The sequence below is a fragment of the Sceloporus occidentalis genome, unplaced genomic scaffold (genome assembly GCF_023333645.1).
Source record: "Sceloporus occidentalis isolate IW3139 unplaced genomic scaffold, rSceOcc1.0.p SCAF_34, whole genome shotgun sequence".
NCBI lineage: Eukaryota > Metazoa > Chordata > Lepidosauria > Squamata > Phrynosomatidae > Sceloporus > Sceloporus occidentalis.
The window spans coordinates 2,468,619-2,490,581 of NW_028317014.1; the positions used below are offsets into that span (position 1 = coordinate 2,468,619).

At 35.7% G+C, this 21,963-nt stretch overlaps 1 protein-coding gene across 5 annotated transcripts in view; it reads left to right on the forward strand.

The window, feature by feature from the left end:
* LOC149298130 (teneurin-1-like) overlaps positions 1-21,963 on the forward strand; it is a 203,459-nt gene that overhangs the window by 47,826 nt on the left and 133,670 nt on the right. For 3 of the 5 annotated variants that reach the window (XM_089487772.1, XM_089487774.1, XM_089487773.1), the window contains exon 4: positions 16,602-16,627. The exons of the other annotated variants lie outside the window; for them this stretch is intronic. In XM_089487772.1, coding sequence (XP_089343898.1) covers positions 16,602-16,627 — 26 coding nt within the window. The remainder of the gene's footprint in view (positions 1-16,601; positions 16,628-21,963) is intronic. 5 annotated transcript variants of the gene reach the window in all.

The window sequence follows — 21,963 nt, forward strand, 5'->3', positions numbered from 1 at the left end:
AAAAAAAATGTGGAAGTTAGTCTCCAAGAAACTAAAATTATTTTTTTTCTCTACTGGAACTGACCAAATGCATAATGCCATTCTCTATCACATAGTTTGATTTGACATTCATGTGAATATGTGTGATGATATTTATTATTATTGTTATTGTGTATTCGGTTTCACTATAGTCTTTTTTATGATTAATTTGCTTTGTTTTGAATAATAACTGGATATTTTCAAATAATTATCTCAGAAAACCATAGGGCTACACAATTCCAAAGATATGGCCTCAAAAATGGTAAAAAATAAAATATTATGAACTTCAAAACTGGTGACTGGGTGCCAGCACCAAACTTTTTGCTGGCTTTAAGAAAGAAGTGTTATATTCACAGCTTTCTTAACCCAAAAAATGTATATTGCCGTATGAGTCCCACACACAATGGTCTAAAAGATTTTCAGTGCAGCGACATTTATAGAGTAAGATGAAGAACTAGATAAGACCTCATATGTACCTTACATAGGAAGAAAGGGTGTCTGAGGTCTGAATGGTGGTCCACTAAAAGGGATAATAGACTTCTTTACAAAGAGCTCTAAAATATCCGGTAGAGAAAAAAAGATAAAGCCTTTACCTGCACATGTATGCTGTCACTGTCACTTTATGCTAACACCGTTCAGGGAGGCAAACAGAACCTTTTGTTTCTGTGAAGAAAAGTTCTCCATCCCTGGTCATAATGCACGCCTTAATTTTCGTCAATCCTAGATGAAATAGCACAGTGATTTTGATCTGACTCTCATAGGACATTGAAAACCTGGAGACAGCTCAAGAAAGCTTTCTTTTGATGTCAAGTGAATAAAGCTGCTGAGAGGTTTGCAGCTTTTTCTACCTTCTTCCACGCTGCACAATTTTACAGTCTTCTGTATCATGCAAGGAGTTCTAATAGACAATTTACAGGGCAAGTTAACTTTATATGCTGTTCCATGAAGAGCACACCTTTGTCCAGAGGGCTAATGCTTTTTGTGAACACTTTAGAATGCAGAGCTTGTGCTTTTCAGGGTATTTTTCCTTTGCACCTAGGTTTCTTGAGGCTTAATAAGAACATTAACAGCAACCGTTTTTTTTAATGCAAGGGTATATAAAAATACCATCATGGATAAAAATTCCCGTTTTTCTTACCAAATGGAATAAAAATGAAGCCCTTGGAGGCATTCAAAGGCATTATACAGTGTTTTGTAAGAAAATTTATACTCAAGCTTATGTGGAAACATTTCCCCATTTAACGAACATAGTCCGGTGATTATACTTTGCTTCGTAAGTCATTTATATGTCATGCTCTGCTATGGGTTCCCACTGCCCAGCGTATCATTGGCCGCTTATTGTTACATTATGTATTTCCTCAACTTGCGTCACTTTTAAAGTCATAATTCACTATATTTTATTTTCAGATTTTAGGTTTTGTAATACCAAGCTTTTGCAAGATAGGAGTACCGTATTGGCTCGAATATAGGCCGCACTTTTTCCCCCCACTTTAAGTCTTTAAAGTGGGGGTGTGGCCTATAATCGGGGTCTAGCGCCCGACGCCCGGGGCATGCAGTCCCAAGCGCCGGGCAGGCAGCGGGGTTAGGATACAGATCCCCGCAGCGGTGCAGGGGACCTGCATCCTACTCTCTGATACGCTCAGACAGCCTCCCCTGCCAGCACTTCCCACGGGGGGATGCCGGCACGGGAGGTTGTCTAAGCACATCGTGCGGACGGTCACCGGCTGCGGAGGCTGTTTACCCACATCGCCGCAGCCGGTGACCGTCCGCACGATGCGTTTTACCTCTGCCCCCAAGACTTACCAGAGCAGACTCCCGGGTGTCTTGTGGGGCCGGCGGGGGACATCTACGCAATACGCGTATACAACTTCCGGTTCCGGCACATCCGCTGGGGGGGGGGCAGAGTGGCAGCATATCTCGGGGGGGGGGACAGTGGCAGCATATCTCGGGGGGGGGGGGAGGACAGTGGCAGCATATCTCCGGGGGGGACAGTGGCAGCATATCTCGGGGGGGGAGTAGGACAGTGGCAGCATATTTCGGAGGGGGACAGTGGCAGCATATCTCGGGGGGGAGACAGAGTGGCAGCATGTTTTTTTGGTGCTTTTTTAAAGAAAAAAACTTTTTCTTTAAAAAAGCACAAAACTTTTAGGGTGCGGCCTATATACGGGGGCGGCCTATATCCGAGCCAATATGGTATTTTTTTTATACATGACCAAGGTTACTGCCTTAGATGTGCCGAAGCTGAAAAGGCATATGATATGTGCATCAAAAACAGGAAATCATTCATAACCACTTCCTGTTTATCAGTTATTATAAAAAAACTATGATCTTTATCATTTTATTATTAATTATAATGTTTGCGCTGACCTCTGCTGTATGAATTGCATTTATGACCTCATTTTGTTTACAACAGATGTGCAAGCGTCTGAATTGAGATAGCTGAGAACAGTTCTTATACCGAATCTACTTAGGTCCATAGGTATAGAAAGTTCATAGGTTTTAAAGAGAGACCATCCCTTTCTAATATCAATTAAATAGCTACATAACCTTAAACTCTCTTCAAGGTCATTGTGTTATATATTCCTTGTTTTCTGTTGTGCATCCAACACATTAAATGTTTTATTTTTTTTCAGCGGTCGAACTTGTAGAAGGCCTTTTGGGATTGATTTTGAATTGATTTGGCTTTACCTCCTGTAAACATTTGCTTTGGCCAAAGTAATTCTAGTCAACATCCTTGCCAGGATAAAAAAAAAATTGAGGCTAATAAAATTGAAGATAAATAAAGCCTTAAGAGGTTGGCTTTCAATAAGCAGTATGGGTTAGTAGAACGTTAGAAACTATTAGTGGATTAACCAGAGGAGAAGCTAACTCTTGGAGATACCATTTAAACAGACAATAATGCCTAAATGTTTTTCTGTGTGTTACTTGGTAGGTTATATCTTCATAAAGAAATGCAAGGTTATCATAAATGTTCACAAGAGTGTTACTCATTAATAACACAGATGCACAATATGGATGAGTTGTAGTTAGCAAATCATATATAAAAGAGGTTTCTTGTAGTTATATTGATTTTAGGAGCATTTTGTTAAGTGTTTATGTAGAATTGTAATTCAAAGAAATTGTGACTATATTATAGCCCGTTCCTAGAAATCAATCCCATACAGGATTATAAGTGAAGTTGTATTCTATCATACTAAACTAATATATGGAAACCAATATTGTGCAGAGACAACTGAGTATAATGATATGAGTATAATGATATTATACATTCCATATGATAAACATTTATTGTATGTTAATAATATCTTAAGGCACCCTGATTTTCACAGAAATTAGCAAAGTTAGTCATAATTGTATTTACTTTGTTTGGGGGAAATTTGGGGTTGCCTTGGCTGTTCTTAAAGGGGAAATGTCACCTTCACACTTAGTAGAATGACAAGCCACCATTACAAAGGCTGCCTGAACCAATCAACAACAGTTAGTAAAGAGACAAATTAGTTATTATTTAAACATAAGGATTTATTATCGCATAGTCTTGTTTACTAAAAAATGAATGGTCTTTTTCTAAAAACTTGTTTTATTCTTTTTAAATACCAAGCACAGTTTGACATTGTAACTGAAATGCACTGGACTTCTCTGTGCATGATTTACTAGTTACATATCCCCATAGGGTGCCACATTTTTATGTCATCATTATGGAACTTGCCCTTTTCCAGTAGAACAAAAAGGCAGCATTGGACTTTCCATGCTCTGAGCAGTTACAATTGAATTGGATTTAACATGTTAGTATCATATTCTTTTGTGTCCAATATATAATGCATCTCCCTTAAAATGTAATCTAGGTGTTTTATTAGTCTCCAATGTGATTGTGTGCTTTTCTGTGCAAGTAAAAAGTTTTACTTTTGATTATTTATTTATTTTGTCTTTTAGAATCCTAGAACAGGCAATCAGCAACAGTAAATATGCTAAGAAAAATGTGATTCTGCCAATGTATAAAGAATATGGTAGCAAAGAAAAGGTGCACAATATTTCCATCTAAATTTTGAAAAGTTGTCTAGATTTTGAGCCACAAAAATGACAGTATTTACATCAGAGCTGACAAAACTGAATTCAAGTTTAAAGCACACATGTTGTATTTCTCTTTCATGTGCTTGTGGCCTATTAATTGAACACCCCTGTGGAATTACAACATATTTCAGTCAGTGGCGTCTCCAGGTTTCATATTTAGGGGGGGCACATGGGGGGCCAATTATAAAACGGTACATATACACTATATATATATATATACATATATATATATACACACACACACGTTAGACGTGCATTTTTAACTACATAATATGCACTTATCTCTTTGAAGTAAAGACTGTGATTAAAATATGATTTCAAAATAACAGCTAAACTGGCAGTTATTTTTCATTCTTTAATATTAGCCCCTGCTGACAATATATATAAATATTAGACCCTGCTGCAGATATATAGAAATATTACACCCTGCTTCCGATATATATTAATATTAACCCCTGCTGCGGATACATACTTATATTATACCCTGCTGCCGATATACATAGAAATTATACCCTGCTGCCAACATATATTAATATTAGCCCCTACTGCCGATATATAGTATTAGTCCCTGCAGCCAATATATATAAATATTAGCCCCTGCAGCCAATATTTATTGATAATAGGCCCTGCAGCCAATATATATTAATATTAGCCCCTGCTGCCGATATATATAAACATTAGTCCCAGCTTCCGATATATATTAATATTAGCCCCTGCAGCCAATATATATTAATATTAGACCCTGCTGCCAATATATTTGCCACACTGACTGCAGATCAGGGGAAGACAGTGAGAGTCAGTGCAGTGTTCCCTCCTTCTGACTGCAAGGTGACATTGAGAATTCCTCATCCCCAGAGTCCCATTGTCCCCTCATTCACTAAACCATAGCGCTCTTTTACTTACACCCTGTAGTTCAGGTATAGATCAAATAAACAACACATGGAAACAGCACATGCAACTGAATGAGATTAAAAAAAACCTTGTATTTACAGGTATACATAAATAATGTATGGAAACATAGCATTGCAGGTATAAACCAACAGAACACACAAACCCAGCATTGCAGGTATATATCAACTGGAAATCACATGTACACTCAGCACTGAAGGTTTAGATCAAATAATCAACACATGGAAAAAGTACTCCAGGTATTGATCAACTGAATAAGACATGCAAATCCTATATTTACAGGTAAACATTAATAATGTATGGAAATATAGCCGATACAGATGAACAGAATGACACAAAACCCAGCTTTGCAGATATAAATCAATTGGAAATTACATATAAACTCTGCATTAAAGGTATAGATAAAACCCCCTAAATTACAGGCATAGATCACTGGTCACACACCCCAAAGCCAACCCTGGTGTCCACACTGCCCACATAGAACCTGACCAGCACCTAAGTTACACATTATGTCAACTTTGTCCCCAAACAGCTGAACGTACGCCGTTTTTGTCCCATAAAGACCTCTCCCTCCCAATCTATCCTATCTACCCCCTCTCCCTCCCAATCTATCCTATCTACCCCCTCTCCCTCCCAATCTATCCTTATCTACCCCTTCTCACTTCCTATCTACCTCTTCTGACTCTCTAACCCCCTCCTAACTTTCTAACCCCCCCTTTGAAGTTCACTTACCTTGGGCTTGTCCAGCGGTGAGATCGCGAGGTCTCTGTATCCCTGGTTCTGCCGGCTTCACTGCTGGGCGCCGGATATGACGACATATACCGGCGCTCGGCTTGAAATGCCGGCACTGCGAACCAGGAAGAGGCCTCGCGGTCGCGGAGAAGAGTGAGAGGCGCCGAACGGTTGCTGAGAACTTATTCCTCAGCAACCGCTCGGCGCCTCTCACTCTCTCCTCCGGGTCTATTAAAAAAAAAAAAAGACGGCGTTTCAATTGGGGGGGCACACCGGGGGGCACAGCATGATGTAGGGGGGGCCATGGCCCCCTCTGGCCCCCCCCTGCCGACGCCACTGATTTCAGTATAGAAGAGCCTTAGTATATCAAAAATAGTCACTCTGAGGATGAGTATAGTTCTTAAAACAGCAGCAAGGCACCTCATGCCTTAAACACACTTCTACAGGACATAATAAGCATCTACAACGAGAAAAAAATAAGTATATTTAAAAAAATGACATCATAGGAGTTATATAAAGTATATGTAGAAAAAATAAGTTGACCTTTCAAACAACCATTTTAGATCCATATGTAAATAACCAATGGCTAGACCTATTAGTTATAAGGACATTTAAATGCAGAAAGCCCGTCCCCTTAATAGCTGATTAGTGAGGCTCCTATCTCTTTAATGTCATTGTATTCCTTCAATACCCCCTAATGTAATCATTGAGCTGTCCTGGCATAAACATAGTATCATACTAATATTTCAATAATATGTTTTGTTAGCGGGCCGGACTGACTGATGGGACGACCCTGGCACTTTGAGGCCAGTGGCTGTCTGACTACATAAGTGTGGCCAGTGTCTGGATATGCGTTTTTTGTTCATGTAGCGCGTGATTGGGCATATTCAGTCGTTGGCACACGCTGCAACAGTGTATGGTCATGTTAGATGGCCATTCCAAGACTTCTGACTCCTATATAGTTTTTATTTTAACATATCAGTAACTGAGCTACTGTTAGATAGGATAGGAAAGAGCTTTTTTTATTCTGGAGAAAGATACCAATTCTGTATGATATTAGAACTCATGGCACAGTTCTTACAGCTTCACCATTTAATAGGTTTTCTACACAAATGGTTTTCCTCATGTTGTCTTTTTCTCCCATATTGGCTCTCAAAGATTTTGATTGTCACTGTCAGCATGTTCTACGTTGATGACAAACGGAGCATATGGTGAATTTATTAAATGACAACAGTAGAAGAGCTGTAGAAAAAGTGTTCTTGAGGCGAAACTAGCACATTATGGCAAATATAGTATCTCTGCATTTGAATAAAAATTACCAAGGCAGAAAAATGGAGAACAAATTTTGAAGAAATTATATTTCAGAACAAAAAAAAACAATTGTCTGGGCATCTTAATACATGTCAAAGTACATAGAAAAAGTAGCATGGAGCTACAAAAGAAAAACAAATCATGTTCATGAATTTACAGATAAAAATAAGAAAAGTTACTTTGCCTGTAAGACCATTTGTTACTAATCTTCTATGAGAGCTTCAGAAGGAAGCAAACAGGAATAATTCTTTGGTGTTTATGTCTGCTCGCCATTACAAGAGGAGAGGTGAAAGGCTTTCCATTATGAATAAAGCACTGCTGTTTAGCTAGGATATGGTACAGAATTCTGAACACATTTCCAAATCTGAGTGAGTAGCGGCTGTCATTTTTTAGAACAGATACAGAGAATAAAAGAGAAGGAAAGGATGATTATTATTTCTCTGTGTTTCTAATACATACACAATATGGTCCTTTCATTATGTGATAGAAGGTGGAAAATTAGAGTGTTTGGCACAGAACAATCTAAGGGCGATTCAGAACAGTGATTTTCTTTTGGGGTTCAAATTTCTATTATTTATCTCCACAAGGAAGCCAACTCAGAAAATGGCAATAATTGACTATAGCATTCAGAATAATAACTAGTTATTTTCTGTGAAGCTGAACACAAAATATATGCTGACATTTTGAGATAATATTTCAGCTGTCTCATCATCAACAAGGTTTTGGAAAGTAATACATATTTATTGAACACAAAAAATACTTATCATTATTAAATAACATGTTGTTCTTGAAAAATAATTACATAAATTATTACTATAAATTATAAAATACATAATTGCATAAAAAGCCAAATATCGCTTACATAACTTTATGTTTATCATTTGAAATAAAAATACTATGTAACCTTTTTCATCTCAATGTTTCTTAGAACCTTCTCTCTCTCTTCTGGTGGGTTGGCTTCACAAGGGGCAGGGCTAAATGCATGTATGTGGGAAGGGCTAGCCACATGTGAAGGTGTGGCTAGTTGCATGTGGGTGGGTTCGGGTAGCCCCAGAAATCCATTAAGGGACATTTTAATATCCCTGATACCTCCTTAAACAAAGATGCATATTAAAGTACTCTGTGAGTGGCAGGAAAGGGATCCCAGTGAAATCACAGGGCTCTGAATAGACCCAGCAGTGGAGCTGAATGGCAGTAAGTATATCGCATGCATTGACATGTGTTTGACAGAATATATCTCTGACACACAAAATATGATGGATGGAGTGCCACTTTAAGTGCGCAAGGAGTGGTCAAACACCACTCCCCTGCCAGAAGAATGATTATCGTAACTGTGAACATTGCTGATTTGTCAACGAGAGATTGAGGTTTATTTACCAAAAGGAGAGTTGTATGGCAATCATAGTGAAATCTTGCTCTAACAATGATGGATGTAGAGCTAATGTACCCGATACAAAAACACAACATTTCGAAAAGATTGTGGTAATAAATACTGTGGTGTTCCCTTTTCACATTGTGTCCAAATTTTGTCTGTTGCTGCAGACACTGGCAGTCGCAGCTGCAATAGGCCCGTGCCTTTATGTGTACTTGTGTGTGTGTAAGCATGGATGTGTAATTGTGTGTGTGTGTGAGCATGAATGTGTACTTGTATGTGTGTGTTACCATGGATGTGGCAATTTGTTGGCACCATGGCCCCATAGTTTCTAGTTACACCCCTATAGTTTGCTGTTTCAGGCTCTTTCACAAAATCAAAAACAAATTGTTATTCACATGCATATACAAAGATATTCGCAAAATATGCACAGTAAAAAAAATAAATGGTATATATATATAGAGAGAGAGAGAGAGAGGGAGAGAGAGATTCAGAAATCAAACCAAGAGCTTTTCACTGCCAAGCAATTCATGTTTTCCATAACATCTCTCACGAGCACAATAAGCTTTTCAAAAATCAACTAGTCCATGATGATATTATATGAATGTATCCTTACAACTCATCTATTAACTAATGTACATAATATCAAACATGCCATGCACCTGTAGCATGGCTAGAGGCAGCTATAAATCAATGTCATTTAGTCTTTTGTCATTATTAATTACGTCTAATAAAACTAATGATGACACTTGGTGCTTACTCAATAGAATTCTTGTGGGTGATAAATCATATTTAAGAATAATCTCCTTTCTTAATATCCTTTACTACAATTTTACATAATGTGAACAACTACAATTAAGGTGTCAACATTCCAGCCCTAAGGAGCATTTAAAATTGGGTAATCCCCCATTCTTCGTGATCTGGACCTAGACAGTTTTGCACTAAAATGTATTTTTTTTTTTAAGTACATCTGCAGCAACTCATGCCCACGTTCCTTAATTTCTTATATACACAATAAGAGGACACCTATAAAAAATCCAAGATGATTGTTGATTGACAAATATTTACTGCTTATATCAGAATAAGGGCAAATGAGTGATGCATCATGTTTCATCCACATTATATGAATGAATGCCAGTTTTTCTTTGGCATTGTCAGCTTTGGTGTGTCACAACTGTGTAAATTGTCGATCAAGTATAAATGTATAATAATAATAATAATAGCTCTTTGCCTCACAAAAAGCTGATATGCAGTGCAGAATAGCCCATTTGTGATACACATGGTAGGTTGTGCTGCATAAAGTTGCCCCAAGAGCATGACAGGTGGAATATCATCTCCCTTGTAGTGTCAAAATCTGCAAAAATAAGGATATTGATGCTGACAGCAGCACTCACCATATAACATTTGTATACTCTGTGGAGGTACAGGAATCAAAATAGATTGTCACACTTGGTGCCAGTCACATATTTACATCTGTGCTGCCTTAAGCCTGACCCAGGGCAGTGCCCCCAGCACCCCCTGGACCTACCTCCATAAGCCTAATCGGCCTAGGCCAGAATACATCAAACATAGAATTTTATGGCAGATTAAAGGCATTCAGATGGTCAGCTCCTCTTTTTCCTGCCATTATTCTAAACATCATTGGAGTGTAAATATTAACAGTCTGTTCCTGGCCAGCAGTGCTTCTTTCCCTGTAATGGCTAAACCTGTGTTAAGGCCAAAATGTTTCACCTATATCCAGAAAGCAGCATGGAGATCTCTGTGGATCACAGTGCTTCTGTGGCAGAGCTTCCGCAGTCATTTTTAGTACAATGCTTGGTGATGTTGACATCGGAAAACCACTTGGGAAACTCAAATTATGAGGTTTCCATAGTAACCCCCGCAGCAACATTTTATTTTTTTTTTACTTTTTGCACAGCTCTAGTTTTAAACTATGGATTCATTGAAGGGTTGCTTTTGCTTTTTTTTAACCTGCTCATTACTGTGAATGTTAAAGGCAAACAGTGTCCAGTGTTTTTAAGACGTATATTTGAGGTTTTTAAAAATTCCAGTAAAATAGCGTCTATTTTGCAGTCTGCAATTTGGATATCGTTCTGTTAGAAGATGTTTTAGGCTATTTCAGTAGTTTCATGGTAACAAACAGTACTGAAAAGTTATCTGTCTTTCACTTAAGTAGCTTCATTATCTACTCTTGGCATAAGGTTAACAGTTGTAACCTATTGTGAATTCTAAGTAGAAAAAGAAATTACTTTTAACCATCATGATTTGATAATTCTAAGCAATAATTAGAAAAGCTAAAGCCACGTTAAATATACATTTAATTTAATACTGCCAATTTTTAACAATTCTTCGTGAAAACATTTTGTTTATGTTGCTAATTGATTGTTAAAATAATGGTAAAACTTGAATTAATAAAAAAAACTATGTTCTCTTTATTGTTAGAGAAAGTTTTGGACATTCCAGCTGCTATAAAGTAAGGAACTGCTTATCCATAAAACGTGTCTAAGCCCTGATTAAACTGTGCCTTTATCAAAATGGCTTTTCTGTGTTAAAACAAATCTCTTCTATTTTAAACTGGGCAATCCCAGATCAAGCTGTTATGTTTCTTAAAATTAAAATCCCCTCCCTAACCATCACTGCTTCTCTCCTTGGTTTAAGAATAAAAGTAGCAGAAGTCTTGGTGGCATAGAATTATTTATAGTATATTAGACTAAAGCCTATATGTAATTCTGTAGATTTTCATGAATCTGTTTCAATACCCATACAATTGAAAATATGCTTGGTTTATATTTCATATTATTTATTTGTATAATTGTTTTCATGCAATTTCATAATTATGTTTTTATTTTTCGTGAATTGATGCAAAATATGTGTCTGGGAGTAAAACAAATTCTTATTGTCAATAACAAATTGGGCTGAATATACTATGATTTATAGAAATATCAAGCATATTTTGTATTACCGCATCAGCATAAAGAACCGTGAGTTCCATGTTTGGTAACTTAATAGGTTTTTAATGAGACTCACTAGGGTCTGGCCATGGAAAGGATCCCAGTGAGTTGATTGAGTTGCTACTCCGTGAAAAGGTCAAGATCACAATTTAGTGATGGTGTTATTAATCTTTTCCAAATTTTTAATTTTGCACATTCACAGTAGCCATTTCTAAAAAAAAAAGAGTTAAAACTTAAGATTGGACAGGTGAAGTATGGTTTCAGTAGGTATTAGAATAGAAAAAAAGTGGATTTCTCCCAGGCATGGAGAAATACATCAGTAGTCTGGTTGTCAGTTTTTGGTAGCCATCCAGATGAAGCCTTCAGACCCAAACAGGTCTGAGCTAACAAAGCAATCATAGATGTTGAACTATCTATGTTGGCCAAAAATATCAAATCTTATTTGTAATTTAGTTCCTTTAAGAATACTATGTGCCTGTTTTGTTTTTCAAAGTCTTATGTGGAAGCTGCTTTTGGCATCCTTTATGGTTTACGCATTTGTTTGCATGAGCATCTAATATAGCTTTGCTCTATATTGTTCTAAAACTGATGTTTAATCTGCAATTAGACTCTTGGACCTTTTATGGGTCGTAATTAATATTCTCAAATCTATTATTATATGTATGTATATATTTTTCATACTTTTTTACTTTGTATGTTTGTATTACTATATATGTTTATATATGAATAAAATATTTAAATAAAAAAAAAAAAAGAATAATGAATAATATGTGCTACCTGGATCCCTAAAACTTCACAAGGTGAAGTATGATTGATTTTGCAAGATAACCTCTTTTTTTATCAATATATAAGTGCTAAAGGGTAAGGGATAAGGTTTTGTCTAATGGCAAATCATACTTGCCATATTTTTAAAATAGAATTGTTATATATACAATAATGCAATCTAAAAACAAGGGAAAATATTACAATGAAATGCCAAGTGAATACAATCTCCAATATACGTTATTCAAACACATTGTGAATAGAAACAATAGCCTCGCTTTTTATTATTTGTAGCTTTTTATGTGGCACTAATATCAGAATATATTTTACCAAGTATAATGAGCTTTCATTTTTTCTTGCATAATATATACATTAGGACCTGTTTAGCACAGAAAGTAATACACTTGCAAAATTTAGATATAATAATTTAGATGTTATAGCACTATGCGTCTCTGCGTTTCCATTACCATCTTTTGATGAGGTGAAGAGATGATTAGCTTTCAGGGAGATAGCAAGATATCTTAGAAATCTAAAATGCCAATCACTTTATGTTCATTACTGATATTTGACTGTAGTCCTGCACTACTGTATATTATGAAGTGCTAAAAATATGGTTAGTATTCCAGTTAGTATATGGTTAGTATGAGGTGACCTCAAATAATGCACAGTTCATGCAACGAGAGGACATTCAAGTAGTGTCAGTGATTTAGCAATGCATTATAAGGGCCAACCAAGGGCCAACCAAGACCTCTTTGAAGGATAAGCTTAAAGTGGATGTCTTAATTATAATTGATGTGATTATTATTAACCAATATTAATAAATAACAATGATGAGGATGATGAAGTGTGGATTTTAAGCACAGGGTCCATTATAAGTATAGGGCAAAAGTTTGTAATCTCTATTAAAATGGTGATGTATTTAATTAATTGGTAAACAGCAATTTAAACCCTTTTTCTGTGATGTAATTTTCTATGAAACTTTAATTTATCTTTTCTATAGCTCTTACTCAGTTGCTGTCGAGAGCTTCCTTACTTAAGCCATGTTATTGACGTAAGAACGTAGGTCTCTTCTCAGTGCCATGTTAATGAACGCTTCATTAAATCTGGAAAAAAATATCTTCAGACATACTTGTTCAGTCCCTTGTCAGAGAGGCAATACTGAGACATTATTAAGCAGTTTATATCCAGCTGGGTCCAGGTGTTCCTAATTAACATGTGATAGTGCTATTACTGTATAGTAATGATACTCAGATTGGAATATTCTACTAGATTTGTGTTAACACCCAAAATACATTTGGTATTTGATGTATAACTTTTAAAATGCATAGATATATCAAAATACATAACATGTTGCATTCAATTAATTGGTAAGATGTAAATACAATTAGTTGAAAGGAATCGACTACTGATTTTTCAGTGTATTGAAGGAAAGTTGATTTGTGTTGTTTGTTATTGTGAAATGTGTTGGTACTTTATAAATCAGTTATGCTTATACTGTGTCGGGAAGTATACTTGGTATACCAGATGGCCAGCCCAGGCCTAACTGGATTTCAATTTAAATCTCTGTGATCTCATAGCAGCTTCATGTTTTGCACACTGTTTTTCCCCAAAGTAAGTCGAGGGATTATGTGCTGGCAACAATATGGACATTATGTGCATTGATTTACTAAGATGTGAGGCCACTAATGTAGGACATCTTCAAATGGCCGAGGGATGACCCACGCCTAAGAAAATTCTGCCCTCCTTGCAGAATTCTGACTTGCAATTTCATCCATGCTCGCCCTGAGCCAGCCGGGTCTTGCAGTATCTTGAAATATCAACTAAATGTGTAAAAGCAAACGTTGTGTGTGTAAACAAACATTTGGAGCTTATTAACTTAATTCCCTGCTACCTCAAATGCTGCAGCCCCAAAGGAACACATTCAGCCTTCCCAAAGTTTTTTGACATCCTGGAAACTCATAGTAATTGTAGAAATACAAGTATCCCATGGGTTGTGTTCCTGATCTCCATCTCCACTGAAATCAATAAGTACTGAAATCAATGGAAGTGGGAGCAGCATGATGGAAAATGTGCAGAAAACAATAATTTTGGGCACGCAAAATTATTGTGCTCAAAGATATACCACTTTGTCTGTACAGATACAGGGCATCCATCTCTCATGTGTGTCTTCCTTCAATTGATCACTGTATGTTTACTTTTATTTTGAACAGAATTTTTGATTTCCCTACCCTGTTTCTCTTCTTTTTCTTATACTAATATTGTATTACCTTTATTATCCTGAAGAGGCTGAACTTGTTCTGCTGATTAGAATTGCATGCCGTAAGTATGGGCGACACAAGTTACCTGGAAACTTTCTAAATAAGCTTTCCACGATAACCTCTTAAATAGGCCATCATTTAGATCCCATGTAGTCATTATTACCAAACTATTTTGTATTGGTTGTCATGGAAATCCAACCATCTCAGGAGAGGAAGTAAAAGACCCTTTACTGAGTAACTAGTATTTAAGAGGATTTCAACTATAGTATATTAGTAAGTAGAATTGGTAATCAGTAAAAAAATATGAAACACTTAGCTTTAGCCATATGACCCTCTGATCATATCTTCTGTGAACTGGTAAGAACACAAATAATGCGCAGCGTTTTCATATAAAACAGATTGATAGTATTTTCAAATTGTAATTTAATAATAATAATAATAATATAGACATATCTTCCAGCAATAATAAATTATTCTAAGTAGAACTTGTGTGATTCTGTATAATAAGCATCTAATAATGGTATAACCATATGATATGTAGAGACTAATTATATAGTCCTAAGCTATTAAGATACTCATATTTACATCTGGGGATTTTGCTGATTGAGTAAAACCCAATTTCACATCTAATAAATATCAAGTTATTAGAATTATCTGATGTCTACAAAAATGTTCTATTTCCTCAAATCCAGTGTACATACTAAACACAAAATTTCACCTTATAGCTAAAAACAGACCAACCTATGATATTTAAATGGTTTAGAAGATATTTATTTTCTTCCAAATTAGAAGCAGTGCTAAAATGCTAGTGTTTAGTTTTGGATTTGCTGAACATCAGATAAAGGATCTTGATATATCTCTGTCTTTGGATGTTCTATATGTAGTGGGATTCATGACACCTAGCCTAAATTTTCAGTACAGACTAGGTCTACGAAATACATTTCCTAAGATAACAAAATGTTATTCCTCCCTATTCAAGTGCCCTTGAATGCAAGGTTATCAAAATGCTATTGCTGCGTTTAAGTATCTTTGTGGGATGCTGGTCTGTCTATTAACTATTCTGTTAAATGTCTGTTAGTTGGGTTCAAGCCTCAAATCATGTAGGAGCCAGGCATACAGAATGAATTCAAGCAAAAACTATAAACATATCAATTCTCAAAGATCCTAAAATTACAAATCACTTTGAAGTTTAGTAATGAAATTGAAACCTTTCTGTCACTAAACCTATATGATTGTTTTTTGTTCTATCGCTGTAACCCTTAGTTCCATTTTATTATTATCCTTAGCACATCCTTACTCTTAAATTACAAAATATGTAGACTCCACTGTCCGCTAGGCTTAGAGCATTTCTTTCCTGTTGTCACCACTATGTAAAAAGGGATTTTTGCCAAGGAATCAGATCAAATATGAAATGATCAAGACTTAAAGGTTCGATCTTGCTGGTTAGAAAGAGAACATAGCATAAAGTGTTTTTCCTGTTGACTGAGATTTAAGGCTGCTACTAAGCTTTGGTGTCTCAGAACCTGCTTATCTTACCCAAAGGAGACTCAGTTAGGTAGCTACAATAATCTGTTTCCCTACTGTACCATGCATATAGCTACAAATGTTTATTGTTTTCAGTTATCTTACCCTTGAGTTCAGTTAGTGCCCTTACAGTTAATGTGATAACAAATCATGTTAAAAAAATCAGTTCAGTATTATCGCCAACAAAATGTTGGCAGAGACTAATAACCCTCTCAACTTTATTCCAATAAATGCTCTTGAACATTTTAGAAAAAAAATAAATGAAACGTCTTTGGGGTATATTTCGCACAGTGTTGTTACACATTCCATAAGTATCCATAAGAATCCAACTGTCAAAAGCCACAAACCAACTTTGGATTCCATTAATTAACCACTAACCATATAATAGACCAACACCAACATTTAGCAATGCGTATCTTTATACATCAATTCATGAAAAATACATCTCGTTACATATTAACACTTGTTGGCATATCACTTCAGGTTCTGCAAAAAATGTGAATTACAACTTTCTTATGTTTAAATTTAATTAACCTGAAGATTATCCTTAATCCTGAATACTCTCTGTATATGTCCTGGAGGTTCCTGGCATCTCAGCGTACTATTAAGCCTCAGGGGAAGGCATTTCATGCCTGGGTGGGCATTTAGATCTACCCTGTCCTCCGGCACTCCCGTTTACCTCTATCGAGATGGGAGATCACCAAAGCCAGCATACTCAGGAAGTTACTAGGCATGTTTATGTAGGTATCAGGCCATAGTTTCAGATAAATGTAACAAACAACGGCAGAGACAACAAAAAGACATTGCTTAAAAATGCTTACTGTGCAATTGGAGGTTTTGTCTTTAGATGAGTTTGTATTGTTAGCAGTAAGCGGTTTTCTGCCCCAGTTCTCCTTTATTCCCATAGTTACCATACACCACAACCTAACCAAAAACAAGGTTTGCCTTATCATTCAATCATTTAATATAATTATAATTATTAAAGCAGATCATCTGCACGATACAAATTATGTTATTTAACACATTGCCTGATTATTGTGCCACTAAATTGAGGTTACATTTGGTTGCGACCATAAATTTAAAAAACTTAAATTAGCATTGGTCAAAACAATTTTAACCAAAATCGTGTTTTTGGCTTTAAAATCAGAGATGTTTGACAATTTCCGTTGAAATAACATAATACTCATGTTACTGTTAGCGTGCCCTGACCTTGCAGAAACATTCAGTGTGTATATTTTTATCTTCAGAAAAACTCTGAAACATAAATTACTTGGTTATACACCTGCTCAATTAGCAATTACACCTTTTCTTGTTTTTCACAGTTTTTTTTTTCTTTGGCTTACAGGGATGAAGAAAAACCTAATTAAAATAGAAACAATACTTAATACAGCACACAAATAAATAAGAGTGCTATATAAGTGTGATATGCAATTGAGGCTATGCAAAGGATTTCTGATTACTAAATGAATGAAACCACTGCTTAACATATAATTTTCACCCAAATTTTATGTAACTGAAAGCTCCTTCATAGCACAAATTACCTTTAAGACAAGTATGTGTCTAGGCCATAGATGAATCTGAAATAAAACATGTGTTATATGGGTTGTTAATGGTTCTAAATGCTTCTGATAGTTTTAAGAATCAATATAAGATGCCATACCAATTTTTCCTGCAAAATGTATGATGGGCTAGGCCTACGGGATATACTTTAGCTTAATTTAGGAGCTCACTAAACTCTCTCTTCTTCTTTTTTTAAATTCTTCTAAGTTCTCTCTTCTTGTTTTTTTAAATTATGGGTCTCATTGAGTCTCATTGAGTTTTTTGATGTCTGGGCAGTAATTCCACTTTTTTGGTAACTTATTAGTACATTGGTGGAAACCATTCCTGGGACCTTTCTGGCTCCAGTTACCCAAAGCCCCCCTTGTAGGATGCAGATAGGAGGTCCCGCTGACGTAGCAGGGCACACGCAGTTGTTGAAAGGGAAGTGAGGAGTGAGTGGGGCGTGCTGCTCTGTGACCCAGAGTTTCCCCATAGGGATCCGGAGGATAGTTTAAAGGCATGGTGGAAATGCTCCACTGTAATAAGGAAACCCAGCACTGAGGAGATTTAGATATTTAGCATCCAAATGTTTTGTAATTACCGTATTTGCTCGATTATAAGACGACCCTGATTATAAGACGACCCCCCAAAATCTAAATATTAATTTAGGGAAAAAAAACAAAAAGCCTGAATATAAGACGACCCTATAGGAAAAAAAGTTTTACTAGTAAATATTAATTCATGTAAACATTTTTTTCATATTTAATAAAAGCTATGATTGAGAAAAAAATATATATATATTTTATTTCCTTTTATTTGCCAACCTGCGCCCCCCAGTTATGCACATCTGCCCCCAGGCTTGCCACTCTGCCCCCAGAAATGCCTTATACCACCCTATTTGCCACTCTTCCCCATGATGTGCCTTTTAACCCTCTGTATGCCACTCTGCCTCCAGAAATTTCTTATACCCTCCTATATGCCACTTGGCCCCATGGATAAGCCTTTTAACCCCCTATATGCCCCTCTGCCCCATGATATGCCAGAGTGGCATATAGGGGGTTAAAAGGCATTTCTGGAGGTATATACAGCAATCACACTCCTATCAAGCCAAGGCAGCCAGTACATGCTGGAACCCCCTTACACATCCATGCTATCACACACACACTCATTCACAAACATTTAAATACTCATTCATTCCATTAATTATACATGCTTGCTCAAAAACCCTCCCCCACCCCCTTACCTGAACTGCAGATCTCTCACTTGAAGACTTCTGCAGGGGCCCGGCTGTACGAGCAACTTCTCTGGCCCCGCCCCCAAAGGAAGGAGGGGGGAGGCAGAGTCATGTGACGACTCTGCTAGCTTCCTGTCTCCTGCTGCTAGAAGAAGAGACGATGCTCGCGACCAAAGCACCGGTAACCGGCCTGGCCCCAGCAGACATTTTTTTGAGGTCTGATTAGAAGACAACCTCGATTATAAGACGAAGGGGATTTTTCAGAGCATTTGCTCTGAAAAAAACCTTGTCTTATAATCGGGCAAATATGGTATTAATTGCCACGCTTTAGTAAAGGTTAGGTTTTATACTCCCTTCCTGAGACATATTGACCTTACTTTCACTTACTAATAAATAAGTACACGACATAGCGGATATGATTCATGAATATTATTATATAATGCCATTGTCTATATAAAGAAGTGGACTACTATGTGTTTTAATTATTAATTAATTAATTATCAGTATCAACTGATGACCTCAACAAAGTAGCTTTAAACAGAAAAAAAACATGTGTTAGTGTTTTGGTGAAACTTTTAGTCATAAAGATGCAGTTTTTAACATCAATAATATTGGTTGTTTACATCATAATATTTATTTTGATGGTGGCATAATTTCAAAACCTGAAATAAATCCATCAATTACCCAGTTTATCTTAATTGTAAATCAGTGGAAAGTAAGAACTGAGGATAATGTGGATGTTATATGTGCAATAAAAATAATGTTCAAATATATATAATAAGAACAAGTATGAAATATACTGTAATTAGTTACATTATCGGAGGTCTACTAAAGTATGGTAACCTCCTATATAGTATCCTTGAATAAAAATATTCAATTTAAACAGATTATACATTATAATGTTATAGAGATGTAAGTTATGTAGATGATGTATATGCATATTTCTGAAAAACTGAAAATAAGCCAAAAAGATATACGTTACGTTTACCGTTATGTATATGAATTTCATTTGGATGTTAGTGTTTGGCATGTATTTAACTTTACATTTATTATTTTTATAATTACATTTATAAGGCATGACATTAATTATATGACACTTCCAGTAAATTGCATTTAGAAATTATCTGCATACAATGCAATGCAGTTCTAACAAACAATTGTTATTCAAAGTCTGCTGTCAGATGAACCATAACGTGGAAAAAAATTCTACATTAAAACACTATTAGTACCCGTAATGGTTTATGTATATGCCACAATCATTTCAATGTGTCCGATCCCCAAAATGCAGCAATGATACAAAATGAAATGCATTTTGCTGTGTAATATTTAAGGAGTTGACAAGCATCTACTGCAAAACAATGATTATTTTTTAATTAGTAATAATTAACTTAATAAGCTTTGGTTTCTTTATTAAATATGTGTTCTGATTTCATATTGTGAGCTGTTTATGCTTCGGTTATTTAATTACAGATCTTGATATAAAACTAATCACGCAAACATCCATACGAACCTGGCTTACCAACAGGGCAAAAATCATTAAATGATCATTACGATCAGCTGACATTGTCCTGTAATTTTTCCAGTTGATGGGGGAGTTGATGCTTGATGAACAATCCAATTAACACTAGCAACAAAAGACTGAAAATGTCAGCCAAATTGCTTTTTAATAGTCAATGCAGCCATCACAAAACATAAACACTCAAATCCCAACAGTAACATACAGCTTTTGAAACAATCACAGGAAAGAGTATTTCTAGACAGCCCAAGAGTCCACGTGATACAGGTCCAGCATTAAAAATAACTCTAAATGTCAGATTTCTGTAATAAAACTTCAATTGATAGAATTAAAATGGTGAAAAACCTGTCCTATTAAATGTTTCAGTTTGCAATTCCATTCAAAAATATTTTCTATTTGAATAGTTCATAAAATTTAAAAAAAAAAACAAATGTACTAGCTAATTAGTACAGACTATTTTTATGATTACTATAAATTATATTATATGCAACAAAAAAAACCTGAGGATTCAATGTATCATAAAATGTGGTCAGTCATGCAATCTGTGTGGGCTGAAATTATACATGTATTTCAATTAATGTAATGACCATTATCGGTTGTATTTTTAATAGCATTTTCCCTTAATAAATAGGTTTAAAGGGAATCTGATATCCACCAAGCAAAATAAGAAACGTTAATACTAGCAACTGCCTATATGTAATGATGTTCTTACCTGAAGTTATTTTTCTGCTTCACATTTAATCCATTGTGGGTAAACTCGCATCATAAAAGCCTACGGAGATCTACTGTAGGAATATTTACATTTTTGCTCCTCTGGATTTTTTCACCTGTACTGAAAACTAGTGAATATTTTTGAGAGGTATAATTTTTTTTCCCCTCCACTACCTAACATTGTGATCTGTAGCACCTTTTGTATACTAGGGTAGGCCACAACTTGGAAATTTATCTGTTCCCACTTTTTTTCATGTGCTTTTGCAAATATATCAACAGATGGCAAAATGTAAATTCCATTGTGATTAACGATTTTACCTCTGCCTATGAACAATCAGAAAAAAAATATTAAACAAATTAAACAGTAATGATATTATTAATATTATAATATACATTTGTTGGCAATTAGCTATATATTGTTGCCATGTTAGCAAATATATACATATGGAATGACGACCTTTGACACATGTGACGCCCTTTAGAGCGTAATAAAAAAAGAGTTTACACAAGTGTCGTATAGGTTGTCATACTTTTACATTGCTATAATGTATTTGTTTAGAACAAACAACTATGTCTGTCTTCTGTGGTTCGTTTCTTAGATTATTTGGTGCAAGAAAAGCATGTAATCACTCCACGCTTTTCACTACTAAGTAAATATACCCCCAAGACTCAATATAAGAACAATCTTACATTGAAGAACAAAATTGAGAGGGTCTTACAGAAAATTGAGTTTTAGCTTATGAGGTTTATTTAGAAGAGGGTAAAATCAATATACAGTCCATTTCATGGTCTAAGATGAAAAGCTACACCATACGAATTGAAAACAACTGAGATTTTTGGTGTTGTATTTGAAAATCTGGCTTTAATAATCTTTTCTTCTAGGCGTGAATCTGGCCAAGACTCTTAAAGAAATGGGTTTTTTTTGTTTGGGTGAGAAGACTAAATAATAAATACAATGGAAATACTTTTTATGGAAACGTTAAATAGAATCCAAAGAAGGTTTAAAGTCTACTTTATCCAGTAGGAACATTTTAGGGGTTCTTTTTAATTCCGTATAA